Source organism: Rhinolophus sinicus, chromosome 4 (assembly GCF_057876585.1).
Source record: "Rhinolophus sinicus isolate RSI-liver-muscle chromosome 4, RSI-T2T, whole genome shotgun sequence".
Classification (NCBI taxonomy): Eukaryota; Metazoa; Chordata; class Mammalia; order Chiroptera; family Rhinolophidae; genus Rhinolophus; species Rhinolophus sinicus.
Genome location: NC_142504.1, coordinates 118,010,566 through 118,023,973, shown reverse-complemented (window position 1 = coordinate 118,023,973; position 13,408 = coordinate 118,010,566). Strand labels below are relative to the sequence as shown.

At 54.7% G+C, this 13,408-nt stretch overlaps 1 protein-coding gene and 1 long non-coding RNA gene across 8 annotated transcripts in view; one reads left to right on the top strand and one right to left on the bottom strand.

The window, feature by feature from the left end:
• NFATC1 (nuclear factor of activated T cells 1) overlaps positions 1 to 2,290 on the bottom strand; it is a 105,159-nt gene extending 102,869 nt beyond the window's left edge. For all 6 annotated transcript variants that reach the window (XM_074339798.2, XM_074339800.2, XM_074339801.2 and 3 more), the window contains exon 1: positions 2,158 to 2,290. In XM_074339798.2, the coding sequence (XP_074195899.1) occupies positions 2,158 to 2,284 (127 nt within the window). In that variant the 5' untranslated portion in view covers positions 2,285 to 2,290. The remainder of the gene's footprint in view (positions 1 to 2,157) is intronic.
• A 1,629-nt stretch (positions 2,291 to 3,919) lies between these two features.
• LOC109436847 (uncharacterized) lies at positions 3,920 to 12,811 on the top strand. 2 transcript variants are annotated; one of them, XR_016021216.1, is made up of 3 exons: positions 3,920 to 6,001; positions 10,288 to 10,467; positions 12,615 to 12,811. It is a non-coding gene; the product is annotated as an uncharacterized LOC109436847 (long non-coding RNA). The 2 variants fall into 2 exon arrangements; XR_016021215.1 differs by lacking the exon at positions 12,615 to 12,811 and having other exon boundaries at positions 10,288 to 11,387.
• Positions 12,812 to 13,408: the final 597 nt, after the last annotated feature.

Genomic DNA, 13,408 nt, shown 5'->3' with positions numbered 1-13,408 from the left:
GGCTGTGGGTGTTCCCGGGTGCAGCAGTCCAGCCCTGGGTGTGACAGAGCAGGGCGCCAGCACCTTTTCTAATCTGGATTAGGAAGTTAAGTGTTGGGAGAACAGGGCAAGCTTTGTTCTGTTCTGGGAGCCTGGGGACATTGTGTGTGGAGCAACCTCTGAATGGGTGGTAGGTGGCTACCTACAGGCCTCCACTGCTCTGCATTCTGCCGGGAAAGCAGGCAGGGGGCCTCAGGTGGGTAATGAGCTTCCACCCAGATGCTCATTAGAGGCAGGGGCGGCAGCACTCAGGTTCTCACCTGGGCTCTCAGGCCTCAGTAGGGCCTGCGGGAGGCCCGACCACCCCCAGCCCTCAGCAGGCCAGGCTGGTCGGCAGGAGCGACCCTGCCTCAAACCTCGTATTAGATCACACTTTCTGCTGAGCCTCATTTTGTTGTCCTTATAAAATACACCAATATTTGTTTAGTCAAAGGGCACATTGCATCTGGTGCTGCCTTTTAGCAGAAGCATTCTAAATGTATTTTCTCAGGTAGGAAACAGGAACTCTCCCTGCCCCCATAGGTGGTTTTTCCTGAGGTCAGAGAAAAAAAAGAGTCTTTACTGCAGGACTGACCCTTGACTATTCAAGTAAAAAAATCTAAACTTTGAAAGGCCTGCGTTTTTTCCCTAAAGCAGTGATGAGAAATACGTGGGTGAACTTTGAAACAAGTGTCTAAGGCTTTACAATCAAAACCTCAACAAAAGAAAATGTTTAAACTTTTTAAATAGCTCGTCCTGGAAGCATTACCTGATGTTTACATTTAAACATTTTCTAACTTGGGGTGAAAGGGTGAACACAAGACCCTTTTCCCTTCCTTGACACAAAACGCGCAGGAAATAACAAGGCATCGGACGGAGAACACTGATCTCCTGGACCTGGGCGGGGGGCTGGAGCCCACGTTGCAGGTGAAGCGGGGCCCTGGAGCTGGCAGCCTCGGGAAACTGCTGCTCCGAGGCCGGCCGGCCGCGCGTTGGCTGAGCGGGCCGGGGCGCGAGCAGCCGCGTGCCCTTCCCAGTGCTCCTCACAAGGCCTGCCCTTGTAAAAGAGAACTCCTTACCATCCGCAGCCTTGCCAGCTTTCTTAGAGTCATTTCAATAAACTGCTTCACTGCTACGAAGGCGTTTGGGAAGGTGTCGCCAGCTCTCTGCACTTGCCATCGTAATCCCTCACTGGGGTGTTAGTCACCCCCTCCCAGCCTGTTTCCAGACACCTGCGGGCGCCTCCCGGTAGGAGGGCCCACTGCTTTTGGTCAGCGGTGGTTCTTTTAAGGGCAGGACCCGCTGTGAGACTGCACTGCGGAGGGTCGCGCTCTCACTGTCAGCAGCGGACTCGCCGTCGCCAGGCTTCAGGGCAGACACTCATGCCATCCTGTGACTATAAACAAGCGGCTGGAAACTTGCCGGCCCCTCTTTTCAAATTGTCCTAAACGTTTCCTACGGCCCAGACGTTCACGTCTATAGGGTTGCAAAATGGCTTGAATTAGAGGGTGTATGCGAACAGCGCATTTGGTCTCTTTCAGTCCTGCGCCTCCAGCCTCCAACCTGACAGCGCCGCGCGGCGGAGCGGGCTCAGAAGCCTGGAGGCGGCTTGCGGAGCTAGGCGCTCCGAAAGCGCGCGGGTGGAGGGGCGCGGCCCCCACACCTCGCGCAGTCGGACTGGTCTTCGAAACCACAGGGTGGCCCCGCCCCACTGGGAAGAAACCGGGCCATCCCTCGTTACCCCGACAACTTTACTTCATCGCAAAGTTCGTCGTTCTGACGGCCCTAACTTTGCCCCGTCCCCATACCGCCCGCATCTGAACTGAGTTCCTACCACCGGGCTCCGTCGCGAGGCTGCACCAGCCCAGGCCGAGTGCGCGCACTCAGCGCTAGAGAAGAGGAGACACCTATTGGCAAGAAGGCGCGCTCGAAATCTGGGCTGCTCCGGGGAAACACCAGGGGGACACCGCTGCCCAATCTGTGCCGCGCGCCCGCCGCGCGCCGGCGCCCCTCCCGGTACGCAGACGCTGGCCTGCTCTCCCCTCCCCCTGCCGGGACCCCTGGAGGCGCGCGGGCTCGGGGCAGGGGGGCGCCGGGGCCCGGGGGGCCGCGTGGGGGGAGGTGGTGGCGCGGGCTTACCTTCCTCCGCCGACTTCATGGTGCCGCGGGCGTGCGGCGCGGGCCCCAAAGTTTCTCCGCTCCCGCAGACTGCAGCCGGAGGGCCGAGTGGAAACTTGGAAGGGACTGGAAAACTGGTACTTGGCATCCACGCGGCGGCGGCGCGGAGCAGGAGGAGGAGCGGGACGAGCGGGCGCAGCCGCCCGGGTCGGGCTCCGGGGAAAGCAGACTATCCCCGGCGGACGCGCGCTGCCCGGGCTCCGCGCCGCGCGCCCCGGAGAAATGTCATCGAGGGGCGTGTGCGCGAGTGGCGGGGCCGGCTGAGGCCGGGACCTGAGTGGGGTGGCGCGTGGCGGGGCTCGGAGGTGTGCGCCCGCGCCCGGCCGCCGGATCCCGCGCGGCGACTGTGCCGGCGAGTCCGGAGTCTCGAAGTCTCGCTCTGACGCAGGGCCGCGCTCTGCCTCCTGCCTTTTTAAAGCTGGAAAACACCTCCCCCGCCTCCCGCCGCCCGGCCGCTCCCGCGCCCCCTCCCTGCCGTGACATCACGCCCCCGCCCGCCCGCCCGCCGGAGCCGGCGCGGGGCCCGGGGGACTAGTCGCCGAGCGCCCGCCCCTTCCCGCGCCCCGCTGCCCCTCGCTTGGCCCGCGGGGCGCAGGGGGGAGGCGGGCAGGGCGCACGCGGGGCCCGGCGGACGAACGGGCCAGCCTGGACGCGGGGGTCCAGCGGGGGTCCCGAGGGTCACATTCTGCCCTAATGAGGGGCGGCGGGGGGAGCAGGACTGAGGGGGCGCCGAGAGAGCGCTGCATGCTGAAGTCATTATGTAAAATCGCAGGCTTCCCCGCTGTGGAAATTTGGAAAAGCGCTCCCACTGGCAGGCCCGAGAAAGGAAATTCCCACCCCGCCAAATTACTAACAGATTGCACGGCAGTCCCGGGACCTCGGCTTATTGTCATTTTATTCTGCAAATACCCGAGCCACCCGATCGCCTGTTGCAGGAGCTGGGGCGGGGGCGAGGGGAGCGGGGCAGCCTTGCCGAACCCCCAGCCGCCCCGCAGGACCCGGGCGTTTCCTAGGCGCGACGGCAGGATTCTGACCGGCGGGGGCCGCTCCCAGAGCCAGAGTTCCGACGCCGCCGTTCACGTTACACTTTCCTCTTTCAAACCCTCGGCCTCCCGCGCAGCTCAGCTGCCAAGCCGGACCATATTTTCTCGTTGGCTTCGGATGGAAGGGATTGGAGTGTTAGGGCGGTAAAAATGTCTGGTGTATAAAATCATAAATCTATTGCACGACACCCTTATGTGGTTTAAAATAAACCCAAAAGCAAAAGCCGTGTCTGCCGCGAGGACCCAGAAGGCCTGCGGGACGCCAGTGGGTCCCCCAGATGACTCCAGGGTCGGGACTCAGAGAAATGACGTGGGGGGACAACATGTGACCCAGACGGGGGGCTCCCCAGCTAATCGAGTGTGATATTAAGTAGGAAGGTGCCCAGCGGCGTCCACGCGATAGAACTGAAACCTCTCTGTCTCAGGTCTCCCACCAGGTTGCCTCGCCCCTGGGGTGTCCTGGTGGGTGTCACAGCACTTTTAAGGTGTCACTACCTGTACTTCTGCTCCCACGCTGACAGCAGGGCCTGGCACGCACGCCTCGGTACCCCAGGCGCATGGAGAGCAGGGACCCCTCGTGGATACCGTAGGGGGTGGGGTCCCCGCGAGGCCCCTGGAGCTGGGGTTCCCCGTGAGACCACTGAGGTTGGGGGGGACCGCGCAAGGATGCCGGATGCTGAAGGGAGGCGGCGCACATCCAGTGCCGGAGGCCGCCAGGGGGCGCCAGGGCCGCGCCGCCCTCACCCCTCCCTTTCACAAGACCTTTCCGCAGTAAGTCATGGTGTCCCCAGACCTGGGTGCCAGGATTTTGCCTGGAGGGTTTCCGTCCACCGTCCGCCGTCCTCCTGGCCCTTTCCTCCCCCTACCCAGGACGCTAAGGGGGGAGGGGGCTGAGTCGTTGCGGGGGCGTGCAGGGAGGTCCCACAAGTTGCATTAAGACTGACTGACCCCCACCCGCCCATCCGCCCCTCTCGCGCTTCCACGTAGGCCGGTGGGTCCTCCGGGACTGGAGCCCACGGGACCCACGTGAGGCGGGGGCGCCCCTGGATGGGGAGAGGCCGGGACTGGGGGTGCTGTTGGCCGCGGTCGCGCTCCTTCTGCCTCAATAAATAACTTTCACTCCATCCAGAAAAGCTCTTTTCCTGTCTGCTCTCAATGCCCGCCTTATCCCCCGCCTGGGTGACGGAATCCCCGTCTGTTTCCCTCTGTTTAATGCCGTTGCCGGGACCACGGTGGCCGCGCGCCAGGGCGCAGGCAGTTCCGGAGGCAGTGGCGCAGCTCCGCGGCCAGCGCGCCCCGTGTCCACCTCAGGCCGGCCCTGCGGCCACCGCGGGGCCACCGGCCTCCGTCTCGCGGCCGAGGCCCCTGCGCTCCCCTTCCGCCTGTCTCAGTCCTCCGGCTTCCTCTCGAGGTGTGTTTATAGCTGCTACTAGGAGAGACGTTACACGGATTTTATTTTAAGAATTGGTGATGACTAACGAAGTTAAAAGGAGCTTAGGACAGAAAACAAGACTATTTTTAGATTACTGTTGTTTCTGTGGATTATTGGGGCAAATACACCCGAGAAGCTTACCATTTTCAAGCTCCCTTGGGGTGCCAAATCTTTTCTCCTGGAGCGCGCTCGGGATATTCCACCCTGCCCAGTATTTTCTAGAGACGCGGGCAGTCACGTTGCTTGGTTTTTTGTGTTTAAGCGCAACTGCTATGGAGACGCGGTCCTCAGTGCTGTGGGCGGTCGGGACAGGGTCAGGCGGACCCGAGAACACCCCATCCTTCAGGGCCATGCTCTGTCCTCCCGCCCTCGGAGCCCCGCGGGATCCACGGCAAGGCGCACCCGGCCAGCGGCTGCCCACCCTCTCCCGGGCGTCCGCACTGGCAGGGGCTCCCGGGCAGGGGCGGTAGCCAGGGCCCACCCTTTCCTCCTTCAACTCAGTCGGCACACCCGGGAGAATCGCCGCAGACGTCTGGGAGTTAAACGTCTTTGCTGGTTCCCATTCCGAGCCGGGCAGCGACTACTCCGCTTCTCATTAGGAACGCTTTGCGCTCCTCATCCTCTCAGGCAGGCGCTGAGTTCTTCTGCCTGACAGCACCTGCTACCCAGCCTGGAAGAAGCACACGGTCTGAATAGAGGCGCTAGGAGGTGTGCTTGGGGACCTCGGCATTTAGCCAGAGTGTGGAGATTGGCATTAAGTTAAGAAATCAGAATTATGGAGAGGTTTACTTTGAAGTAACCTGCTGAGTTTTTTTAAAAAAGCCAATGCAAGTAAACCTCACAGCTGTGGCTGGAGTTGAGAAAGAAGTGGTCCCCTATGATGACAGTCCAGTGCCAGCACATTCAGACTTTCAAATTTGGGCGTTCTTAGAGATCCATGAATTTGGGGTTCAGAGAGTCTACACTGTGCTTTTACTTGTGAAATATCTCTTTACTGCACCCCCACCCATGCAGAGGCCTTCTTCATCTGTCTCCTGCCTAACCTCAGCCGACCAGCCATTCCAAACTTCACCAGCAGATCCAAAACCTCAGTCATCAACCGACCAGTCAACGTCCCTCCCTGGGCACATGCCCAGGGCACCAGAATGAAGGCCACCCTGCTCAGCATGATGCCCGACAGCCTGCACCCTCCATGCCTGGAGCAGTCACGCAGGGACCGCCTCACTGGGAAACCAGTCCCAGTAACCACTACCCTCCACCTGAGGCTGGAGTCTCCCCGTGCCTCCATGTAGCCAGTCACCAGAGCCTCTTCCAATCCACCCCCCTCCTGGTAAGTCTGCCTGCCTGCCTAGTCCCCTCTCACTGCCTCCTGGTGTGGTGGCCTCTGTAGCCTAGTGTGGGGCTCTGTGGACAATATTCCATGCACACTGGGACAGAACGTGCATCCTGCACGGGACGAGTTTCCTGTGGCTAACTGGCAGGTCCAGTGGGTTTAAGGTGTTGTTCAAGCTTTCTGTTTCCTGTCGATCTCCCGTCTGGTTGTTAATGTCCATTATTGAAAGTGGGGTATTGAAGTCTCCAGCCATCATTGTCTCCAGCGACCTATTTCTCTCTTCATTCCATCAGTTCTCGCTTTATACATTTTAGAGCTCTGTTGTTAGGTGCACATATGTTTATAATTGTTGTTTTCCTGAAGGTTGCGCTTTTTATTATGAAATATCCCTCTTTGTCTTTAATAACACTTTTTGTGTTAAAATCCATTTTGTCAGTCATCAGTACAGCCACTTCAGCTTTCCCCCAGTTTCTCTGTGCACATCTCTTCTACCCTTTTAGTTTACTTGTACCTTTAAATCTAAAGTGTGTCATCTGCAACTAGTTTAAAGTTGGATTTTTCTGGGTCCAATTTTACAATCTCTGCCTTTGCTTGGCTTATTATTTTTGATATAGTTGTATATATGATGTGTGATTAAAAAAATACAGTAAATGTTGCTGCCGAGTGCCATCCAACGGGAAGGCAGGGATCTTCAGTATAGGAAGTGGCACAGCCAACCTTAGTAACAGTGTGTGACAAGTTTCAACTTGCTTGGTGCATTCAGTGGTGTGTAAGCTACAGTTGAGAGAAGGTGTGTTTTACAGTGTGCCGTAAATCATCATCCATTATGACAATGCTCCATGTCACATATCACTTCTGGTACGGTGATTTCTGTCAAATAAAAACATTACGGTCTGTCCTCATCCAACTTATTGACTAGATCTGGCACAGTGTGACTTCTGGCTCTTCCCCAAAGTCAAAATGATTCAGGACATCGAGGCAGCCATGACAGTGCAACTAAAGACACTCAGGAAAGAGGACTTCCAGAGCTGCTTCAGAAAGTGGCAAGAATGATGGGATAAGTATGTTTGAAGTGAGGGGGAGTATTTTGAGGGGCATTAATGGCAATGTGTCTTTTACTGTAATAATTTTTTTAATTTAAACATTCACCATATTTTGTAATCACACCTTATACATCTGCCATTTTACTTTTTTGTTTTCTATTTTTCTCATATCTTTTGTTTCATTATTCCTACTTTATTGCTTTCTCGTATGTTAAGTGAATATTTTATAATGTAGCATTTTAATTCTTAATGATTTTTTACATTTTAGTTATTTCCTTAGTGGTTGTTCTAGGGTTTACCATGTACATTAACATCACAGTCAGCTTCAGATCTGTACTAGCTTAATGCCAGTGATATATATAAATATTAATCCTATATAGGTCTATTCCCTTTCTCCCCTTTTATGTTATTATGTTAGACATATTACAAATAGTAATCTTACAAACCCAGTAATACATTGTAATACTGTGTTTCCCTGAAAATAAGACTTAGCCAGACAATCAGCTCTACTGTGCCTTTTGGAGCAAAAATTAATATAAGACCCAGTATCGTATGGTATCGTATCGTATCGTATTATAAGACCTGGTCTTATTTTACTATAATGTAGTAAAATAAGACGGGGTCTTATGTTAATTTTTGCTCCAAAAGACGCATTAGAGCTAATTGTCTGGGTAGGTCTTATTTTTGGGGAAACACAGTAATTATTACTTTGCCATCTGTAGCCATTTCCTTAGTCCAATACAGCTTTGCTCCACCCATTTCTTTTGTGTTATTGGCAAATATATTACACATCTATTACATTACTATTAATTATAGTTTTTATATATACTTTATTGAATATAATTGTTTTTCAACCAGTTATGAGAAGAAAAAATATACATTTGTACTGTCTTATAAAATTATATAATTATCTTTACTGGGAACTCTGTTTTCAACTTGTCTGGGGACACTTGCTTTCAGCCCAAAGAACTTCCTTAGTATTTCTTTCAAGATGGTTCTGCTAGAAACAAATTACCAGTTTTTGTTGATCTGGGAAAGTCTTTGTTTCACCCTCATTTTTGAAAGAGCTCTGCTGAGTATAGCACTCTTGATAACCTACCACCTTTGGGCCTGCATTGTCTCTGCTGGGAAGTCACTGCTAGTCTTCTGGAGGTTGCCTTGTAAGTGACACGTCATTTTACTTTTGCTGCTTTCAAGATATTCTCTTTATCTTTGATTTTCAGCATTTTTACTAAGAGGTGTCGGTTGGTGGGTCTCTGCATTTATGATTCATTGAGCTTCCTACAGGTTATTGGCTTTCAATAAATCTGTGACATTTTCAAGCATTGTTTCTTTGAACATTTCTCCTTCCCCTTTCTCTCTCCCATTTCCTTCTAGTAGTCCCATCATGCATTGTGCACTTGACAGTGTCCCATTTCTCTGAGGCCAGCTTCATGTTTCTTCATTCTAGTCTCTACTCTGCCTCCGTGATCTTTACCATCTTCAGGCTCACCAGTCTTTCTTTTGCTGGTTCACATTGATTGCTGATGCCTCCAGTGAATATTTTACTTCAGTTGTGCCTTCCAACTCTGAGTTTCCATTGGGTTCTTTTTCATAGCTTATATAGCTTTATTAATACCGCTTATTTGATGTGACATTATCATCATACATCCCTTTACTTCTTTAATCAAGCTTTCCTTTAGTTTTGTGAACACATTTGTAGTGGATAGTTTGAAGTACTTTTCTGTTAAATCCAATATCTGCTCCCTCTCACAGGCAGTTTCTGTTGCCTGTTCTTTGTTTTTGTTTTTAAGAATGTATCGGTCATGCTTTCCTGCTTTTTTGCATGCGTCATAATTTTCTGTTGGAAACTGTACATTTTAGAAAATATACTGTAGCAACTCTGGGTACTGGTACCCCTGCCCCTGTCTGGGACTTGTTATTGATGTTTGACATTTGTTCTGACCCAGCCGGGCTCCCCTCTGCATCCTGTACCCCAGCTCTCCCCTGCAGCCCAGGCCCATTGTCACTGGACCCACTTTCCTTCAGCACAAGCTCCACTGCTCGAGGGCACTTTTAGGCCTGAACTTCTCCACACTCTGCTGCAAACAAAGTCAGATCCTTTGGGAAGAAATGGGGAGCTCTGGACCTGGGTGGGGACAGTGGCAAGCTGCTTTCTCTGGTGACCCCCATTCTCAGAACTAGTGCTCTGGGGGCGGCTGAGTTCCCCCTGCTGGCCGCTCCTGGCATGAATCCCCCTCCTGAGCCAGGGCAAGGTGCCGGGGTCCCAGTATTCTCCGGGCACGTGAGTGGCGCCAGGGCAGGAGGTGGCCCTCTTCTCAACCCCCTCGCCTGGGACTCAGCTGGGGGCCGGAGGAGAGACATTGAAGCCCCCTCCTCCTGGGACAAAGCCCCAGCTGGGAGGGAGTTGCAGCCTCTGGAGCGGAGTCTCCTCCCTGAGCAGGGGCTGGGGCTGGGGTGGGGGGGTCTTGGTTCAAAGAGTGGACTCTGGCCTTCAGGAATTTTCTTAGAGTCTCTTGATGTTGCATTTGCTGCTTGCCCTCAGGACTGTTTCCAGAGGCTCTGAATGGCTGTTTTTGTTTTAAATAATTTTTATGAGTTTCACTATGGTGCAGCCATGGAGTCCACACGCGCTCCCTCCGAATGTGGTCTCTGACAGCCTGACATGAGTCCTGGTCCCACCGTGCACCTACGGGAGCCAGTTGTACTGGTCTTCATCTCTTAGGGTTGCAGGAGGGTAAATGAGGTGACACCACCTGAATGAGTGGCTGCCCCCTACTGATTGCTCAATAAATGTTAATTATTATTTCAGAGCAATACTGTCGTGGGTTGAATCGTGTCCTCCAAAAAGATGTGTGGGGGCCCTGACCCCAGTCCCTGTGGCCTCATTTGGAAACGGGATCTTGGCAGATGTGATTAATTAAGAGGCGGCCATTAGGGTGGGCCCTGAACAATGTCACCGGTGTCCTCACGAGGAGAGTCATAGGAGGTGGTCATGTGGTGACAGGGCAGAGGCTGGAGTGACTCGCCTGCAGGTCAGGACCACTGAGCAGCGCCTGCAACCAGCAGCTGCAGAGGCAGGGAGGACCATGCCCTGCTGCTTTCACAGGGAGCACAGCCCGACTGGCGCCGGGCACTGAGAGTGCATTTCTGTTGGTCTGAGCTCCCTAGTTTGTGGTGATTTGTTCCAGGGGCCCCAGGGAACATACATACATGACCCGTGCTTCTCTTTCCTCCCAGGATGCTTGGTATCACCATGCAGTGTCCCTCCCTGGAGTGCTTGTGGCTCAGGAACTGCCCCTCCCAGCTGTCCCTCCCAAGGACGCCCCGTGAGAGCCTGGCTGGCAGCCCCACGAGGCCCGTCTGCACCCACGTGGCACTTATGTCCAGGCTAGCCACCGTCGTGGGTGTCACACCCAGGTCAGTCCTGTCCAGCACTGGACCCCCGCTGGCCCAGCCACACTTCATGTGGTCATGGAGCTGCCCTCACTCCCCTAGGGACGTGAACCCCCTGGGGCAGCTGGTGGGGCAGGCCTGCTTCCTGCAGCTACTGGGAAGGGGTGTCTCCTCTTGGGTGGAGGCCAGCCCACATGAACGATCGCAGGCCCAGAGGCAGGGGCGCAGCTGCGTGGGCACCGGAACCCAGTGGTCTGCAAAGCCCGCCTCTGAGTTTTTCTCCTGGGAGGGGACAACTTCCCTTTTTCATTTGGATTGGTCGGATTTGGGATTCTGTCACCACTACAGGAATCTAGAGCCACAAGCGCAGAGACAGAAACAGCACATAGACAGATGTGGCCAAAGGACCCTCCTTTGCTCCCTGAGGATGGGGAGGGACCAGCTTGGGGAGCAGATGACAAATGCCCAATGTGGCGGAGAGGAAGGGGGAGGTGGAAGAGCAGGAGGAATGCCACACTGCAGGCTGGCCCGTGGGGCCTGGCTCCACCTTTACCTGGATTCTCCAGGGAAACCCAGTAGGCTGAGCCGGTCTGATGTGGCAGGTGAGGGCTGGCTGGGCAGGCAGTGGCCGTGCTGTGCCCTTTGGGTCATGCAGCCGCCAAGGGCCCGGTCAACCTTGGGCCCTCTGCTGGTTCACTGGAAGGCCCTTTGCTCAGTGGGTCTCCGCCATCTCAGTCCCGAGCTCGCAGGTCAAGAGCGGCCTCACCACGTCCAGGGACAAGGTGGGCATGGCTCTGAAGTGCTTCCTGAGGCTGTGGCTTCTGCTCCCACACCCTGGCAGGTGGAAACATTACATCTTTTGTTTCTGGCAAGATTTGGGGTTTGCACCTGTGAAGTCACAATGTTTTCCTTTGCAAAATAAAAATAGTGATAGTTTTCTAATGGCAACGTTGTAACTTTTTCTTAGACGAGCTGGTTTCACCTAAATGCGTTTCAGCAGCAATCCAAGGTGGGCTGTCTTTACCCCCAGCCTCACACAGGGAAGCTGTGCTTCTCCTTTTCCTTTTTCGACCTGAATGACTTCCATTTTTACCCACGACGCCGTTTTCGGGAGGGGCGGGCCCTAGAGAGGCCCCTCCCCGCAGGACCAGGGGACAGGATGGAATGACCCAGGCTTGGGTTCCACAGCTTCCCAAACTATTTTCAAAGTGTGTTTAGGTCAATAAAGCTCTAAACAAGTTTGGCCAGGCACTTTTTCCATTAATTTTTAAACCCAAGTGAATTTCAAGGGAAATTTAATCCATGCGCTTCTGAGTCATTACACTTAAGTCACCAGGAGGTTGTGTCAGAACCGTTTGATGTCCGAGCAGACGGCCGCCTTTTACAAGCCCGCTGAAGCCTTTTTTCTTCTGAGAAACATGCTGGCGGTGGGCTCTGGACCGGCTCCCCTCCACCTGGGCCTCAGCTTCCCAGACAGTGACAGTCCATTATGGTGGTGCTTTTAGAAATTGAAGTAAAATGCACTTCACAAAAATGTACCATCTTAGCGATTTGTAAGTGCCAGCTCAGTGGCCTTAGGCACATTCTCAGTGTGTGCAGCTGTCACCACCACCCACCCACAGAACTTTCTCGTCTTCCCAAACTGAACTGTTCCCATTGAACACCCGATCCCCACCCCTCCCCCAGCCCCTGGCACTGCTGTCGACTTCCTGTCTCTATGGATTTTTCTCCAGGCACCTCATGTTGGTGGAGTCACACAGTGTCTGTCCTGTTGTGGCCGGCTTATCTCACCACCATGTCCTCCAGGGCCATCTGCGGTGCAGGGTGTCAGGGTCCCTCCCTCTGTGGGCTTCGTGTCCACACAAAGGGGTACTTGGCTGTCTCCACCCGTGGCTGCTGTGAGTGCTGCTCAGGAACGTGAGGTGCAGACATCTCCTGAGGACCCGCCGTGCTGTTTCCCACAGTGGCTTCTGCTCAGTTTGTCGGCAGCATTGTCACTGCTGGCACTGGCCAGATTCTCAGGAACGTCCCTTTCCAGAGAACGTGGCTCTGGATGAGACCTGAACAGCCGGTCTGATCTGGGGGTGCCGGGACGCCACAGGGAGGGGCGCTGGGGGATGGAGGCTGCACGCCCTCGGGTGGGCAGCTTATGGCCGGTCCTGTCCTTTCAGAGACATGGTGCCTGTGAGGCACAGGCTGCGAGAATCAAGTCCTGCTGAGGCGTCCAGAAGTCAAGATTCGTCTCTGTGCTGAGGCTCAAAGGCCCGGCTGCTGCTAAGAACCCACGGTGCCGCGCTGTCCTCTCCGTGAGGCCACGGTGACGGCTCAGTTGTCAGCTCCCCATCACTGCTTCTTAACGACTGACCCCAACGGGAACCCCAGCTGGCTTCCTGCTGGCTCCCTGGTGCCCCGTCTCCTCAGGAGCCACAGAGAAGAGTCATGGCCACAAGTCCGAGGGGTGCACAGGACAGGATGACTCTGAGACCTTGGGCCAGACACCTGAGAGCCGAGGGCGGATGGCGCCCCCTGCAGTTGTGCCAGGCCTCCGGGCTTGCTCACAGCACAGCAGCCCAGAGCCAACGTTCAAACCTGTGACTCCACAGACATTCCTGCTCCCGACTCTTCCTGAGAGCCTGTCCCTCGGGAGCCGGGTTCCCTGGCACAGGGTGACTGCAAGGACCCTGACCCTGGCATGCAACTGCCAATTGTAAAGTTAAACCATTTTGGTGCTCGGCTGGTAACATGCCTGTACTTTCAGGTAGGGCAGAAACTGAAATACCTGAACTGATATTAAGTAACTTAATAAATAATGGTAGGTATCTGGCAAGTGCCCCCACTGTGCTGGGCTGAATGGTGCCCCCCAGATTCATATCCACCTGGAACCTTGGGAAGGGGCGGTATTTGGAAGTGGGGTCTGTGCAGACAGGATTACTTGTGATGAGGCCACCCTGATCCAGTGACGGGT